At 39.6% G+C, this 15,953-nt stretch overlaps 1 protein-coding gene across 2 annotated transcripts in view; it reads right to left on the reverse strand.

Moving 5' to 3' along the window:
* DGKI (diacylglycerol kinase iota) overlaps positions 1-15,953 on the reverse strand; it is a 377,484-nt gene that overhangs the window by 144,792 nt on the left and 216,739 nt on the right. For both annotated transcript variants that reach the window (XM_054692700.1, XM_037514044.2), the window contains exons 13-16: positions 15,179-15,292; positions 14,538-14,675; positions 12,111-12,189; positions 1,453-1,508 (exon numbers count right to left, since the gene is read on the reverse strand). In XM_054692700.1, the coding sequence (XP_054548675.1) occupies positions 1,453-1,508; positions 12,111-12,189; positions 14,538-14,675; positions 15,179-15,292 (387 nt within the window). The remainder of the gene's footprint in view (positions 1-1,452; positions 1,509-12,110; positions 12,190-14,537; positions 14,676-15,178; positions 15,293-15,953) is intronic.

The raw sequence follows: 15,953 nt of genomic DNA on the forward strand, positions 1-15,953 counted from the left end.
TCCTACTTATTCACAGGTTCTGCAATCACCTTTAACTTGACATTGAGAACGGTTGGCTTTACCCCCCTTTTATTTTGCTCTCTAGGGGCATAAATTGAAATACACATTTTTAAATCATTATTTTGAAGATTTTTTTCCCCTTTATGATTATTCACCCTGGGATGTTCCTGAAGAGAAGGAATAAAGGGTGGGGGAGGTAAGGGTGGCTCTAATCTCATATATGCTTCTGTGAAAACTTCCCATGTTCTTTTCAATTTCTTACCCAAACATTGCTGCAAATGTGTCCCTGTGGAAACTGTGTTCTTCCCCAAGATTTCGCACATAGCTTGCTGTCTCCCTAATGTCCCTTCTGTCAACTGGCTTTCATGCTTGCTTTTCACATCCCTCTATGAGTATCATCCCCTCGGTACAACATGGAGCCTCAGCACTTTAAAATTCAAAGATAATCACTATCATCAGGGAAATGCAAATCAAAACCACAGTGAGACACCACCTCACTCCTGGGAAAATGACCCATATCACAAAGACCAAAACAACGAATGCTGGCAAGGATGTAAAGGAAAACTGTTTCACTATTGGAGGGAATGTACACTGGTCTGGCCCCAACAGAAAGCAAGATGGAGATTTCTCAAAAGATTAAGAATTGATCTACCATATGACCCAGCAATTCCACCCCCAGGCATCTACCCGAAGAACCCAAGTACACTAATTAGAAGGGAAATTTGCACTCCCATGTTCACTGCAACACCATTTACAATAAAACTATGGAAACAATCTAAGTACCTAACAACACATGAGTAGATCAAGAAGATGCGGTGTACAGACACAATGGAATATTACTCAGTGGTCAAAGAAGATAAACTCATGCCATTTGCATAAACATTGAAGGAACTGAAAGGGATTATGTTAAGGGAAGTGAGTCAAAGGGAGAAAGACAAATACCAGCTGGTGTCACTTCTTGATTTTAAAGAGACCAGGCAAAGGGTCAGTTAAAGACAAACTCAAAAACCAGCCCTTGAAAGCGGACTATGGAACTGAGGCATCCAGTGAGGGAAGGACGAGCACAATGTGGGGAGGGAACACAATGGATTATGGTGGAGGATGATAGATGCTTTGGTGGTGGGAACGCTACAGTAATAGCACCAAAAGAAGGGAAACCTATACTTCCAAATAGAAGCAACTATGTAAAACATCATTACCTCAATAAAATAAAAAACAAAATCATTCTAAACATTTAAATATGAACACCGGCTTTTTGTCAACTGTCTTAGGAATGAATCCTTCCTTTTATTCTTAAACCAAGATGTAAACATCAACCAAATGTGTTTATACATACGTGTAAACATCTGTGGTGTGCATGCAATTATCTTTAATATACTGAGCATCTTTACTAACAATAGAAAACTAGTAGCGAGTAATTGAGAACAATTTAAAAATGAAATATATACTTACCCCTGCATAGAACATTTTATTTCGAAAAAGACTATTGAATTTCTCCGGATTTGCTTCTGTGAAGGGGAAAAGATAGTTTTGTTTTTAGAAACGTCATCAAAGGTAGTGATTTAGATTAGCACCCAACTTCGTTCCTCGCCCGCCTTATCCTACAGATTCAGCAGAACAAAGGCTTTCTATCCTCTGTCCCTTAGTCACGGGCCACATGGCACAGCTGCCCAGAGCTACACAAGTATAGTGCAGGACGTGCAGCGCCAGCGCCACCTAGGAGCTAATCAACAAGGCAAACGACCAGGCTCAACTCCACAGAAGTGGGCTGTGGTAGGTGAGGTCTAGGAATTGTGGTTCACCAACATCTTCAGGTGACTCCCAGGCACAAGTGGTTTAGACACTCCACACTCTATTCAAAATAGAGAGTTGGTAAAGATACAAGGCAAGGTAGAGAGAGGAAAAGACCAGGAGGTGTGAGTGTGGGGGAAGAGAACTATTTGCTTTGACCTCCAAAGGGCATAAACCATGAGGACAATTTCCAAATGATATTAACTATGGGGAATTTGGATAAAAATTAAGAGAATTTGCTTTCATATTTTGTAAAAACAAACTGCCATCTGCTCTCTTGTTTGTGGCAGATTGGTTTACACAGACACACACTCACACACACACACACACACACACACACATGACCTGCTACATGGACTCAGGACACAGAAAAGCAAAGGGCTACAGCTGAAAATGGTTTAATTTTAAGTCTGTTACTGCATGCTACATAGGGAATGTATGTTTTGTATTTTATATAGATTAAACCAGAATCTGCATCAGAGGATACTCAGATAAATTCAAGGGACTATAAAAATCCCACAATCAACTATTGCTTTAATTCTTTGTAATAAAATGCCAAAACAGTTTAAAGGAATCCACTGTCAGCATCTTGCCTTCTGCTATTTTATGCCAGATGTTCATCGATCCATTCTTCAGGCCAGTCTTTTCCCAAGTCAATTCCCCATAGAGGTCTGGCAGGTTGGAACGCTCCATGTCCTGACCCTATTTTTGACTGGCAAATCCCAACACTTGTTGCCTAGATAAAGAAAAGTAGCACTGCATTCGCTCACTAAGGTTGGCAGAGTAAAGTTCTAAGATCTCAGGAAATAATCCTGAACATAAAGTCAGCTCCATAAAGACATGGAAACTGAGTAAAGATTTACAATCTTAAAAAAAGTGTAATTTCTAAATTGGCTCTTGAGAGTCGAGTCATAGTTTCTCTATGTCAAACCTCTCCTTATCCATTCACTGTGTTCTACTTAATTAACTTTAACCCAAGGAAAAAAATAAAAGATTAAGATTGGGCCTCCCCTGGTGGTGCAGCCATTGAGCGCTGGACTGCAAAGCTGCCCGCAGCCTCTGCAGCGACGGTTCGATCCCCAGCCGCCGGAGAAGGTCCCACAAGGTGTGGTAGACCTCTTCTATCTTGCCTGCTGCTCCCCTCAGCAGTGTATTTCGCCAGTGTGCCTGTTCTGTTCCCCGCTCTGTCTCTGGTGAATTCTGTCACCCTCCCGCACTTCTGACTGTACCCAGTGCTTGTATAAATAAATAAATAAATCTTTTAAAAAAAGATTAATTTATACACTAGTAAACAAAAAGAAGACAAAAAGGCCACTAACTGATCTACTCCCCTGATCTTCCAGAGTTGATCATTCTTACAGTCTAAGACCTCTTCAGAATAAGTTTGGCTGCTGAAGGACATGCTGTTTTTGACCCAGATTTAGCTGGGTCCCATTTTCAGTTGCATTAACTCTTTTTTTTTTGCTTTATGGAACCAGAGGCAAAATGAAAATCTGTGGTTATGAAATTTATCATGGGTGCGAAGGCCCTAACTTAAAAAAAAAAATTAAATCCAACTACTGAGCAAGTTACAATAAGAAAATGAAAAAGGCACCCACAATTCCGGAACTGGCCTTTTTCAAGGTGTCAATGTCCACAGCTACCCAGTGAATCGTATACCAACTATTAACATTACTTTTTTATATAATTTATGATTTGGAAAATATTCACATCTTTATGAGATTTTCCTGGGAGGCTTAAAGAAATGAAAAGATTTTTCTTATCCTTTAAGGAAATGCATTTTATCTCAAGAGATTAAAAATGTTCTTGAACATCCAAAAAGACATGGAAAAAAATAAGAATTAAACTGAGTTTCTAGTGATTTCGCTCACACAATTGACACAATAGTCGCCTCATATATAACTGAAGTGAGCAAAAATCAATTAAACAAGTAAACCTAAAACACAGAGACCTAGAGAGACATTAGAGATAGAGAGCTGTCAGAAAGATACACAATCAAGAGGCGGGAGAGTCTCACATATGCTTTGACCTTGAGGGTGAAAAGATGTGAACTGTGAGGTCAGCTCAGTCACTCTTACTGCTCCAGTCTATACATTGTACCACTGACTCCCAGACTGAGACTTCCTTGGCAACTGGACTTTTTCCCCATTTTCATATCTACAATATTTCAAGCACAAGTCATACTCAGAAACAAAGACTGGCTGGAACTAAGAAAAATGTCCATGCAGAAGCCAGGACATAAGAAAGTGAGATATTGCCTGGAAATAGCAATACACAGTAGTTAAGAGGAAGGAGATGGGTGGTTGAAAGTGTGCATGTGCAATAGCTGATATGTCTTTGAGAAGGACCAAGGAATGTGGACCCAAACTATATCAACAGAAGTTGGCATACAGATGTGGCGAAGGGCCATTAAGAAAGTTTAAGAGCTCTTGTTCCTTAAGGAACTTGTGTCTGTTAATTAGTATGAGGTAATCCATGAAAGATCATTCTCAAGCAATGCTAGCAACACTCAAAAGTATCCCAAGACCCCAATAATGAAAGCATCCATGACTTACTGCTGCAGTTCCTGGAGAGCCCACCTTCCCCTTCCACAAGAAGAGGTGTGAAATAGTGAGATTTAAACCTGTACTGCCTGGGTCTGCACCATTAGCCTATTTTACAGCCTAACTGGACATCAATGTTAACTGTAGCTTTCCATTCCTGCCAACTTGGCAGCATAAAATACCATTTTCTCTTATAGTTCTCCAGGTCAAAAATCTTGACTGTGCTCTCCTGGTCCTCCACCCAAGGTCTTAGAGGTCAAACTCAAAATATCAGCCTGCCCGGTTCTTACTGAGAGACCCTTGCAAGAATGCACTACTAAGTTCACACAGGTTGTTGACAATCTTTTTCTTTGTTGGCTGTTGACTTGCATTCATTCTCAATTTCTACAGGACTCATCCTGCATCCCTTGGCTAGCAGTCCCCTCCACGGTCAAAGTCAGCAATGGTATGAAAGTCGTTAAACTTCAAATCTGCTGACTTCCTGTTTTACCTTCCCATTCTGCTTTTAAGGGCCCATAGTATTCTATAGAATCCTCTCAGATTATCTACCTATCTTAAAGTCAGTAAATGAAGAATCTTAATTATATCTACAGAGTTCTTTTACCAGTGAAGTAGCAAACCATCAAGCATGACACAAAATACCTAAGGTCATGGAGGTCAAGATTCTCAGACAAGTGCCCACCTGCTGGCCCCAATGATTCACAAACTTCACACATGAAAAATACATATTTTTCCTTCCAAGGTCCACAAAGAGCTCATCCTATTAAAGCATCAACTGGAAACCCAAAATCCCATCTAAATCCCATTAGTTCAAACTTCCCAAATCTCATCATCTAAATCATCTAAATGATTTGATCCTGGATGTAATCCACTTACAAGGATGATAAAGCTCTGGGTATAAGATATTCCATTGATTTAATAGGTTAATCCCATCATTATATCCAGTGCAATGGCCCGTGTGTCATCAGAATGGGATCCTAAAGTCCTGCTTTTTTTCTGTAATTGTTCATGTAGTTTAGCTTTAAATTCTTTTCAAAATCATTTCAGCATGACTGTTAGTGTCCAGTCTTGAAATGGTATGGTACAGCACAAAAATTTATTTAACATAATGGACTCATTCCTTCCCCTTTCTAACTGAGCTTTTATTCCTCTTCCACCTTTATTGACCCCTGTTGATTACTCCTAGAGTTTTACTTTAAGCCAACCCTACAACCTTCCAAATGTGTTTGCCAAAAAAAAGCCAGGAAGTGCCGGGTGACTGGATCACCATGGTTTCCTCCTGCTTTCTGCTTACAGCAATGCATGGTGCTTGGTGCACAAACATCCACACTGCATTTGCATTCTGTATGTATGTCACATTCAGTGACTGGGGTGGTGCTGCAAAGGGTCTCAAAGCTTGCTTAGCTCCCAACACATCCTTCCACGCTCCCTTCTCTGGGGCTTGCAAATAGCAGTCCCATCCTTATGTTCTCCTATAATTATGTCCCTAGGAAAGAACGTAGTTAAAAAATCCTGGATATTAATAGTGTGCAATTTGACTGTTCTTATCTTCACCTAAGCATCAAGTTCTGCAAGAGCCCAAGTAATACAAGTCCACTCAAGAGTGTCCATGAAACATTAATTTACCCCCTGAGACATTTAGCATTTTATTAATTGGCATGTAAGCATTATAATTTTATTTTTTTTAAATAAATTTTATTTTTATATTCCCCATACAATTGCAATCCCCTTATTTTGACCCCAATCCCTCCCCTCCCTGCCCCTCAACCCCCATAGAGTGTCTCTGGTTCATAGTTTTTTGTTGATTTTGATTTTCACTTTCTTACAGTTATTCATTTTCCTGGTCCCTTATGTGAGTTTTCTAGATTCCTGCTATGAGTGAGAGCATTATAATTTTAAAGCAAACTTTCTGGTATTGCAAACGTGCGGACACATGAAGGTTATCACAGTTTATGAGTCAAATCTACCAGATCACAGACAGGATGCCTCCTGCCAAATATGTGTAATGGGACACAAATCCATGCCCACGCAGAAAACGCAAAATGGTGCTCTTCAGCATTTTTTATGGAAATTCAGTGTTGCATGTAGAACATAAGATAAACAATCTGATGATTCATTTTCAAATTTAAAAAAGCCTAAATTACATCAAAGCACAGAAGTAGTTGAAAAAAATCTGCATGTTTTACCATTTGTATTCCTGAAAATATGACATTAAATTACTAGTGACATAAATGAAAAGCAGTAATACAGTCTGAATAAATAAATATAAACATTTATAAGGTTTCCCTTGTCAAATGCCATTCCTTACTTTAAAATGTAGAATGACTGATCAAAAAACACTACATGCATCTATTTTGACTTCCTTCAAGTAATCTTAGCCCAGATAGTCTCTGACGAGATACTAAAAAACTAAAACTGCTCACACCTAAAAGTGGAGTGAAAAAAATGACAATGTGCCCTCAACACATTCCACAGGACAAGGCATATTTGGAAGTTTTCAAAATTAGATTATTGCTTGCATGTTGTGCCTAAGAACTTTGACGCCTCTGCGTGTACGCGAGAAAGGCCCCCTAAGTCCTAGTCCAGACTGACCAGAATTTCCACTTGGGACTCTTAAAAATACACACATTCAAATTCAATACTCATATCTTTATCACACTCCTTTCATCTATTTTCTACTTTGACTGAGAGGGGCCTCTCTGGTGGCGCAAGGGTTTAAGCACTGCACTAGGAAGCAATCCGCAGCCTCTGCAGCACGAGTTCAATTCCCAGTCGGTCAGAGAGAAACCCACATGGCACAGCAGACCTCTCCTGACTCACCCACTGCTCCCTTCAGTAGTGTATTTCAGTCAGTCTGCCTGTTCTGTTCCCCACTCTGTCTCTGGTAAATCCTCTCATCCCCATATCTCTGGTCTATATCCCAGCTCTTGTATGCATAAATAAATAAATCTTTAAAAAAATAAAATAAATGACAGAGATTCAAGTCAAATCCAGTTTGAACCCCACATAATTCACACTTCTTCCATATTCTCTCCAGTGGGTAGTTACCCGCATTTAAGAGCTTGAATTATCACAAATACATGCACAGTGACAGCAGTCTATGGGGACAGCTACACTGCCACATGCAATTCAAATTGCATATATTAAAACACCTTTCCTTCCAACATCATTTCCTGCTAAGGACAAATATCTGTACCAAGCTTATCTTCATTTTTCTAACACCACTGACAAGTCTTCTATTATTTATTAACTGGTCATCCAACCCATCTTTATGATAACCTCATTTGTTGCTCCCTACTTTGCTATCCTGTCTGCAGTGCCCTCCCCACTTGATTTCTTGTCTATATCCTGCTCTTTTATCTCTCAGTTGACTTGCCTCCTACTGTTTCTGGAAAAATTCCCCTGATACCTTTTCCCTGCCAACAGTCCCATTGAACTCCTATATTATTTATTGCCTATAAAACTACTCTTCCCCTTGCAATATTTATTCCTTTCTACTGCTATTTATCTTTTATATAGGTGACCTTGCTCCCAATTAGTAAGTGCTGTAATAAGCACTTATTAAGAGCAGCCGGTGAACTGGGCACAGATATAAAAACAGAGTATGGTCTTTTGTCTTCATGGAGTTTGGGGGGGTTGGGGGAGGGTTAGGTCAGATAATCAAAAGTAAATATCATTTTGTAAATGCTGTACCAAGAGGAAGTGGGAACCATACATACTTGAATCTTAAATTATGAGTAGGTGTCATGCAGAGGCTCAGGGTAGAAAGAATGATCAGATAGACAATTTCAGACAGTAGAAGCTTCTTCAGGCAAACAGTGCTGGAGCCTCAAAACCTAGACAAGAGTCTGGTGGTATGCCCTTTGCAGTGATAGTGATGGTGGGATTTTGCAAGCATTGCAAATAACACTTTTTAGAGAAATCGGTCATTTCTCTACATGGACCAAGAAACATACATAATCCTTTGAACTGTGCTGATCTGCTTGTCTATGTATATTCAGTGAAAATGGTAAATATTAAATCAAATTTAAATACTACCTCCTTTGCTGTCATAATTGTATTTCCTTGACCTTGTAGCATTAAGGTTCAACTTCTCTGAATAATAAATAATTTCACAGAGGCAGTAAAACTTAAATCAAATCTCAGACTAAAAGTTTGATGTATTTAGTATCCTTTGTGTCCAAAAAATGAAAGTCTAATTCCTACAGCTGGTTGAGTAAGACAAGCATTGCCACCTGATAATCGCCATCACTGTTAACAGGAGATACATTAATAGATTGGGGTATGTCCACTATACCTCCTCGAGTACTGCCATAATGCAATAAGGACCAAGTAGTGGCCACATTCCAACTGACAATTAAATGACAAATAAACCTATTACATCTCCAAATTCTGTTCCAAAAGATTTCACTTTCAGATTCACAAGCAGCAACAGTTCAACCATGCATGTTTTAACCACAGTAAAACGAATAAGAAAGTATATCTATTTGTCAATCAGATGAAGTATACCTTCAGTCTGATCAAATATAGGAACCAAACTTCCTATGTCTGCATTCTTTACATATAAAGTCAATCAAAATGTTAAGATGATCTACTACTTGCTTCATTTCCTACTGGTAGTTCTAAGCTGTCTGAAAATAAATGTCATTTTAATGATCTCTTCTAAAAGAAATACAATGTAGTGAGTGACACACAAGTCTGCCTCTTACTCCTGCAAATTTAATGGGACATCTCATATCTAAGCCAAATCTTTTTATGCAATCAAATTTTGAAAAATTCTGCTTTACTGGTTAACATTGGGTTGTCGGAAAAGTCATGACATGTTTTTTTCCATGTTTTTCAAAAATAAATGTATCATGACTTTCCCGACAGCCCAATATTTTTTATCCATGTTGACAGACTGACATCTCCCCCAATTTTAAGTTCTATGCACTTTTTTTGACTCACAGCTCAGGGGTTATTCTGTCCAAGTCTGTTTTTTGGTTTTTATTAGCCATGGCTGTCATGAAGCTCTGAGTGCTCCCGCCCCACCCAGGATTTCATGGCAAACAACAACAGATTTTGTCACGAAATCTCAATCTGTGAGCAGCTATCTTTGAGAACAGTTTTAAGTCCCTACTGTGAGGATTCTTGGCTCAAGAACAGCCACTCACTCTCTACCAACAAAAATATATGAGTCCCTCTCTGGAGAAGGTGGCCTTACTACCTTTGTCTTCTGCAGCTGAGCTTTAGATTTCTTGACTATCCTGGTAAAAAATATCGGGAAAATACAAATAAATAGAAAAGAGGGTGGAAAAAGTATTAGCCTGAGTGAGTACGCTTCTATCATAAGTCATTTTTATTAAATACAAAAAGAACAGATGGACAGATAATAGAAGGACTGCAGCTCTAGTGTAGATAGGGGCCAAATCTGGCTCCTATTTTGTGGATATTTATTTTGTGCAACGCTAGATCATCCTCATGAATGAACTCACTTCTTGATCAGCCCTTCAAGAGCTGGTTCTCCTCAAGGGCTCTGGCTGACCTGCAGGGAAAATGCTCGTGATTCCATTTCACATTGCATTAAAACTCCCATATTAAGTCTCGTAACGAACTCAGCAAAGCTTAATATTTACTGCCTTTTAGCCCATTTGTTTTATAATCACACACTTGTAAACTACGTAGATACATAATATATCACAATCTGCACATTCCTCCTTACAATGAAATATAATCATTCCATGGATTAAAATTTTTTTTTAAATCACCTCCCACAAGATTTCTCTTTTAAACCTGGTCTTCCTACCTTGCTGTCTCTCTCTCTGCCTCCCTCTCACTCTGAGGAAGTTTCATCGTGGACAAGGAAATATACCATTAAGGTAACTTTCAGATAAATTAGACAAAATATTAGGCTCACTTGAATAAGCTCATTGTTTGCCACTTACTCATTCAGAGCTCTTTCCAGGCCAGGACGTCTATTTTGGGATATTCATGCATTTATGGTAATTGTATTACTTTACCAGAATTGCTAAGAAACTTAAGGATATTATTAGGAAGACCAGATCTAGAGTTTCCTGAAGAACACAAGAAAAACTGGGGTAAGAAAATGGAGAAAGAAGGCCTCCCTGATGGCGCAAGGGGTTAAGCACCACACTAAGAAGCAATCTGCAACCTCTGCAGCACAAGTTCGATCCCTTGCCAGCCTTGGAGCAACCCAATGGTGCAGCAGACCTCTCCTGTCTCCCCGCCGCTCCCCTCAGCAGTGTATTTCAGTGAGTCTGCCTGTTCTGTTCCCCACGCTGTCTCTGGTGGATCCTCTCACCCCCCACATCTCTGGGCTGCACCCCAGCTCTTATATGCATAAATAAATAAATCTTAAAAAAAAATAAAAAGAAAATGGAGAAAGAAACCTCCATTACTTCCCCAAATTAATCTCCTTAATACAGGAAGAGCAACAGGTTCTAAATGTGGCCCTAACATCAGAGCCTTTGAACAGCTAATCTCCAAGAGCTGCCTGTGTATATGGGCGGGGAGGGGAAGGAGGGCTGGTGGTGTCTGATATTTGAGTTCCTATCTGTGATCAGAGAGAAAGGCCAGACTTAAGCTCTCTCTCCCACTGGTCTTGTTTTCGGTTGACACAGCATTTGACCCCCAAGAGCTCCTGAAACCAGGAAGCAAAATCTACCAAAATTGCTGACTTCAGTAGGAGAAGTATCAGCCTACACTTCACTAGCATTTTGTCTTCTGATAGCCTCAATCCTTTGGTTTGACTCCTGACCTTTCATGTACAAACATGTTAGCAGAATTTTCTCTGCATTACTATTGGAATCTGAACTTTAAAATGCTACCTTTAAATAGTGTGTATTCAAGTTTTAATAGTTAAAAACACACATGTGCTTGCAGAATCTGGAGGGAAAGAAGTGAAATAATTCCTCACTTAAGGCCTTTATGTCACAAATTACTTCCTAACATATAGTCTAGCATTATTTGAGTTATACATCAATATTCTCAAGGGATGAGGTTCAGATACAGCTACAGAGACAGACATACACAGAGAAGCATAGTATAGTTATATTAAGAAGAAAAGCTCTTATAAGAGACCAATATAGCAAGCGTGAGGGCCAAAGACTGGAGCTTCAAAGCAGAAGCTCTGAATCACATAGGTTTTTGATGAAATACTTAGCCATATGTCATTACTTAGTGTAACTGCTCATTCAAAAAGTATTTTGCTCCCCTAAAATTGACTCCTCTTCTTAGTACCTGAAATTACCACTCAGTCTTATTCACAGTTCTATCTCATCCAATAGGGATTCCAGCACCTTCCACAGCTAAACCAATCACATTCATACCCTTGTCTTTGACCATAAACTACCTACTGCCTCTTCATTGTTCTAAGATGCCACATATCCCTTATTAGTGCAGGGGACTTTGTTTTTGCTACCAGATTTTAGTGGTCTTGCCGGACTTAGTTCATTGGTAGTTAGAGCAGCTCTGCATATCTTAATGTTAGTGAAAGAATATTCACTTCTTAGCAGTTCATTAACTTCGAAGTTTCTAGTCAAACTAAAGTCCGGAGACCCAGGTTAGATAGCTGGTCCTGTCCTTTACCACCTTTGAGACTGTACACAACTAGGTTTCCAGGTCCCACCTGTAGCAGCTCCCAGGGTCATCATGAAGGTTAAAATGAAAGGACGTGGAAGGACACCGACAGTGCTCAAGTGCTCTGCAAGTGAACGTGAACGTGAAAGACACCTGCTGGAAACTCCCCCACTGAAAGAAGTGGGCAATTGTCCTCACCTCTGGATTCATGGAACTCCAGTGTCACGTGGGCATCAAATCCAAGGCTGAAGTAATTATTGAAAACATTCAGAGGAAGCTGCAATGATGAACAAAAGTAGAGCTAAAATGTGTGTGACCAGGCAGAAAGAGAAAAATAAAGCTTGAAGCCAGACATGTGTCTCTGGAGCTGTCTCTAGGGGGAAGATCAGTTAAAACCCAAAGCAGAGGGAGTTTACATAGAAGACACTGGGGATATTTTAATTAATTCATTAATGAAACATCAACTCAAATAGTATACCCAAGAATGTTAGATAGTAGAGGAGACATGGGGTTCAAAAACAAGCTATTAGATGAGAGCCATTTTGCAGGTATTACAATAAAGGGACCTTGTTAGGCTGAGGGGCGCCATATTCATAGTGGCTACCCTTGGGTAGTAAATGTTCTCTTTGACTAGAGTAAGAACCTTGAACCTTAAATGATAGTGAGAGAGAACAAGAGAGAAATTAAAAGAGGAGATTGGATTGCCTTCATCTCTCATGGAAAATAAAATATGAAGCCTCCCATGGAAGGCCCTGAGACAGAGCGTCTCATGATTTAGAAGTCATATCAGCCTTTTGAAAGGTTACAACTGACTGGAGAACAGGGAGAGAAACTATACGCGTAGAACAATGCCAAGATCCTGTCTCACTCTCCTGGCTTCATCTTTGAGAATGTCCAGTTCCCGCACTTAAACAAAATACCAAGTCTTAGTAATGACAGCAAGGGTTGCTGATCCTGCCAAAAGCAGATACATTCGTTTCTACCATTTATGTTCTTTTGGCTACAATTCTAACCCATGTCTCTGCATCTACTGATAACTTAAGAGAACATCTGGTCACCATTCCCTAAATAAATATCCCAATTTAGGCTGTTATTAAGTTCTTATTCATATTTTCCAGGAAAAATTGTCTCAATTTCCTATACATCTTTTTAAAACTCTACTTTCAAAGCCCTTTAATTATTTAGATTAATATTTTCTGACTGCACCAAGTTTTTTCCATTTCTTAAGCGGTTGAGAAGAGAATTAAATATAGATTTCTATTGAGGGCTAAGCCATTCCAAGTGAAATGGGGAAAAGTCCTTAAAATTTCCATGTGTTACACTTTTTCCTACTTTCACTGTTTTCTATTTAATTTTTATATGTCAAATACATTAAAAAGAATTATCATATCCCAAGATGATACTTGTTGTTTAAATAACATTGTGACATTACAAACTGAGCTAGTATCTACTAGCAAAATCTTGTAATGTCTGGCTCATGGTTTAGATGTAAAAGCATGAAGTCCAGACAAAACATGTTTCAGCCTATTTTAGTCAAATAAGAAACTTGAATCTATGACAATTGGTCATAGATAATGAATGCAGTGAATAAATGGGCATTGGGTGGTATAAAATGATTATCAGTTTTAAGGCTGAACCATCCATGAAATCTTGACTTCAGCCATGGCGTGAGGCAACACAGCAGGATCATGGAAGTGCAGAGATGCCTGGGCTCCTGCATTGACTTATCAGACTCTTGGGATTGCGCCTTGTTACCTCCATTTTAACAGGCACCCATGAAGATCCCTATGCATCCAAAAGTTATACAACCCTGGCCTATAAGAAGAGTGAAAAAGCAATATGGAGGAACAACTCAGCAACCTATCAAATCTATCTGAAATTGAGGCCAATACTTAGAAAGACATGCCCAATGAAGGTCTATACTGGCATATTTACATTCCGTTCCTTCCTTTTCTTGAGTTGAAATGAAACTCAAGTTTTGCCCTGGAGAATCATTACCATAGCTCTGAGAATCAAAGAACACGGCTGTAGAGTGGCAGAAGGCTCAAGCCCTCTGCTACAGCATTCTGTTTATTTTGCAATTAGCAAGACTGAGAGAGTAAATAAAACGTTTTCCTTAAGGTACTCAGAAGTTAAGATCAAAGGCAAAGATAATCTCAAAGCCCAATCACTGATGGAAAAACATTAGGTCAAAACATTTATTTAGGCATCTTAAAAAGTCCTAACCAAGTGATCAAATTGACTTAGTTCATACTTATTAAATATAAATAACATTGGTATACAAAACCAGGAGCTCAGGCTACCTTTCTCCTGAAATACCATGGGCCTGATGCTTCAGAACATTCTCCGGAATTTTATCTTCTCATAAATTATGAGTTTGGAATGAACTTGGAAGATTAGAAAACAAACACATGTGTTTCTGGTATGGAAGCTGAGAACAGAGAACAGCTCCCTGAGCTCTGGATGCAGGTAGGAAGGAAATCCTAGTCTTTAGAAGTCAAAGAGCTGAATCATTGGCCGATTCCCTAGGAAGGAAGCAGCACATGACTCTCAAGCCAGGTTGCAGTTCCTGTGGCTCAGGCAGGTGTTCCAGGGCTCCCTCTGCTGAAGAAATAATGCTCTAACCTTACATACACCATCTTCAAGTTCTTCTGGAGGCAAGTCAGGATTTCTTTCCACGTGGAGGTTCCAGCGATCTAGTTGTACAATCGTCCCGTCTTCTACTTGGCAAAGGATCTTAGAAACAGGTTCATCAGTGTAGCCCTAAGGAATCAAAGAGAAAACCAGCATAGCCAAGGACACTGCCTGCAGGGATGCGCTCTTCTGCCATGACCCTTGATGCATTTTGCAAATAACAAAACAAAGAGAGCCAAGACTATACATTAGAACCAGATTCACTCTTCTGGCCGGGGCTGAGGGTCAGGACCAATTCAAGTCTTCCTGATTATTTTACATGAAGATGCAAGGCCACCCTACCTGCTGTCTTTTAGTAGATACCCCAAAAATCCCCAGGCCTATTACCAAATACCTCCCATCCACCCCCAGTTGTTTTTTATTTTTGTTTGCTTTTTTTTTTGCATGCCAACCTTCCCCCCTCCTCTGCTCATTGTAAATTTAAACTAAAGAAGTTACCAGATAAAATCTGGTTGATGGGCACCTGGATTCTGAATTCTAGCTTATTCCTTGGACAAGGGCAGCATCTTCCCCTTCAAACAGAAGGTCTGTGCACTGGGGGATCCATGGGCAGCCCCTGACGTGGTACTTACCCCTCCCCAGTTGAGAGTTCGAGCCAGGTCGTTCCCCGTCCCCAGAGGCAGGACCCCGACGGGGGGCTGAGGGCTCAACTGCAGTTCATCCAGAATAGAAAGGATCCAGCCCACCTACAGACATATTGGGGGCCAGAAGAGAGATAAGAAAGATAGATAAGTTACTAAGAATACAACTTGACAGGGAGTGACTCTAAAATGACACAGAATGGCTGCATTTTTCTTCAAAGTAGATGTTTTAATCCAGCAGCCAGGGAAGAGAAACACCACTTATTTCAGGTGGTTTCAAAAGAGCAAGTCCTGTCTGGGACATGGGCTATCATAAAAGCAAATCTACACTCATTCTTCTGTATATTTACCCGAAGATCGACAGTAAAATTTAGGACAGTTAAAATTTAGGGAGCAACATATCATAGGGCAATGGAAAGAATCAAAACTCAGAATCAGACTGAATTTCAAGTCTGGTTCTTACTGACTACATAACCTTAAATTATTTAACCTCATTGAGACTCATTTACCTGATTTTCAAAGCGGAGATAATCATGCCTACCTCACAAGGTTGTTTATAGCTTAAATTAAAATGTATATAACGTTCTTCTCTCATGTAAGCATTCATTACACAATTACCCTCTATGGGATCATCTTAGAAATTAGTAGTGTTTTCCTAAATATCCCTATATTCCCCTCCTCTTAATGAAACATTATGAAAACATAATTATGGATGATGGACGTGGTACCTATTATAAGTTTAGGTATAAAACAGATATTCATATAC

The sequence above is a fragment of the Talpa occidentalis genome, unplaced genomic scaffold (assembly GCF_014898055.3).
Source record: "Talpa occidentalis isolate TD23 unplaced genomic scaffold, MPIMG_talOcc4v2.1, whole genome shotgun sequence".
In the NCBI taxonomy this organism is placed as follows: Eukaryota; Metazoa; Chordata; class Mammalia; order Eulipotyphla; family Talpidae; genus Talpa; species Talpa occidentalis.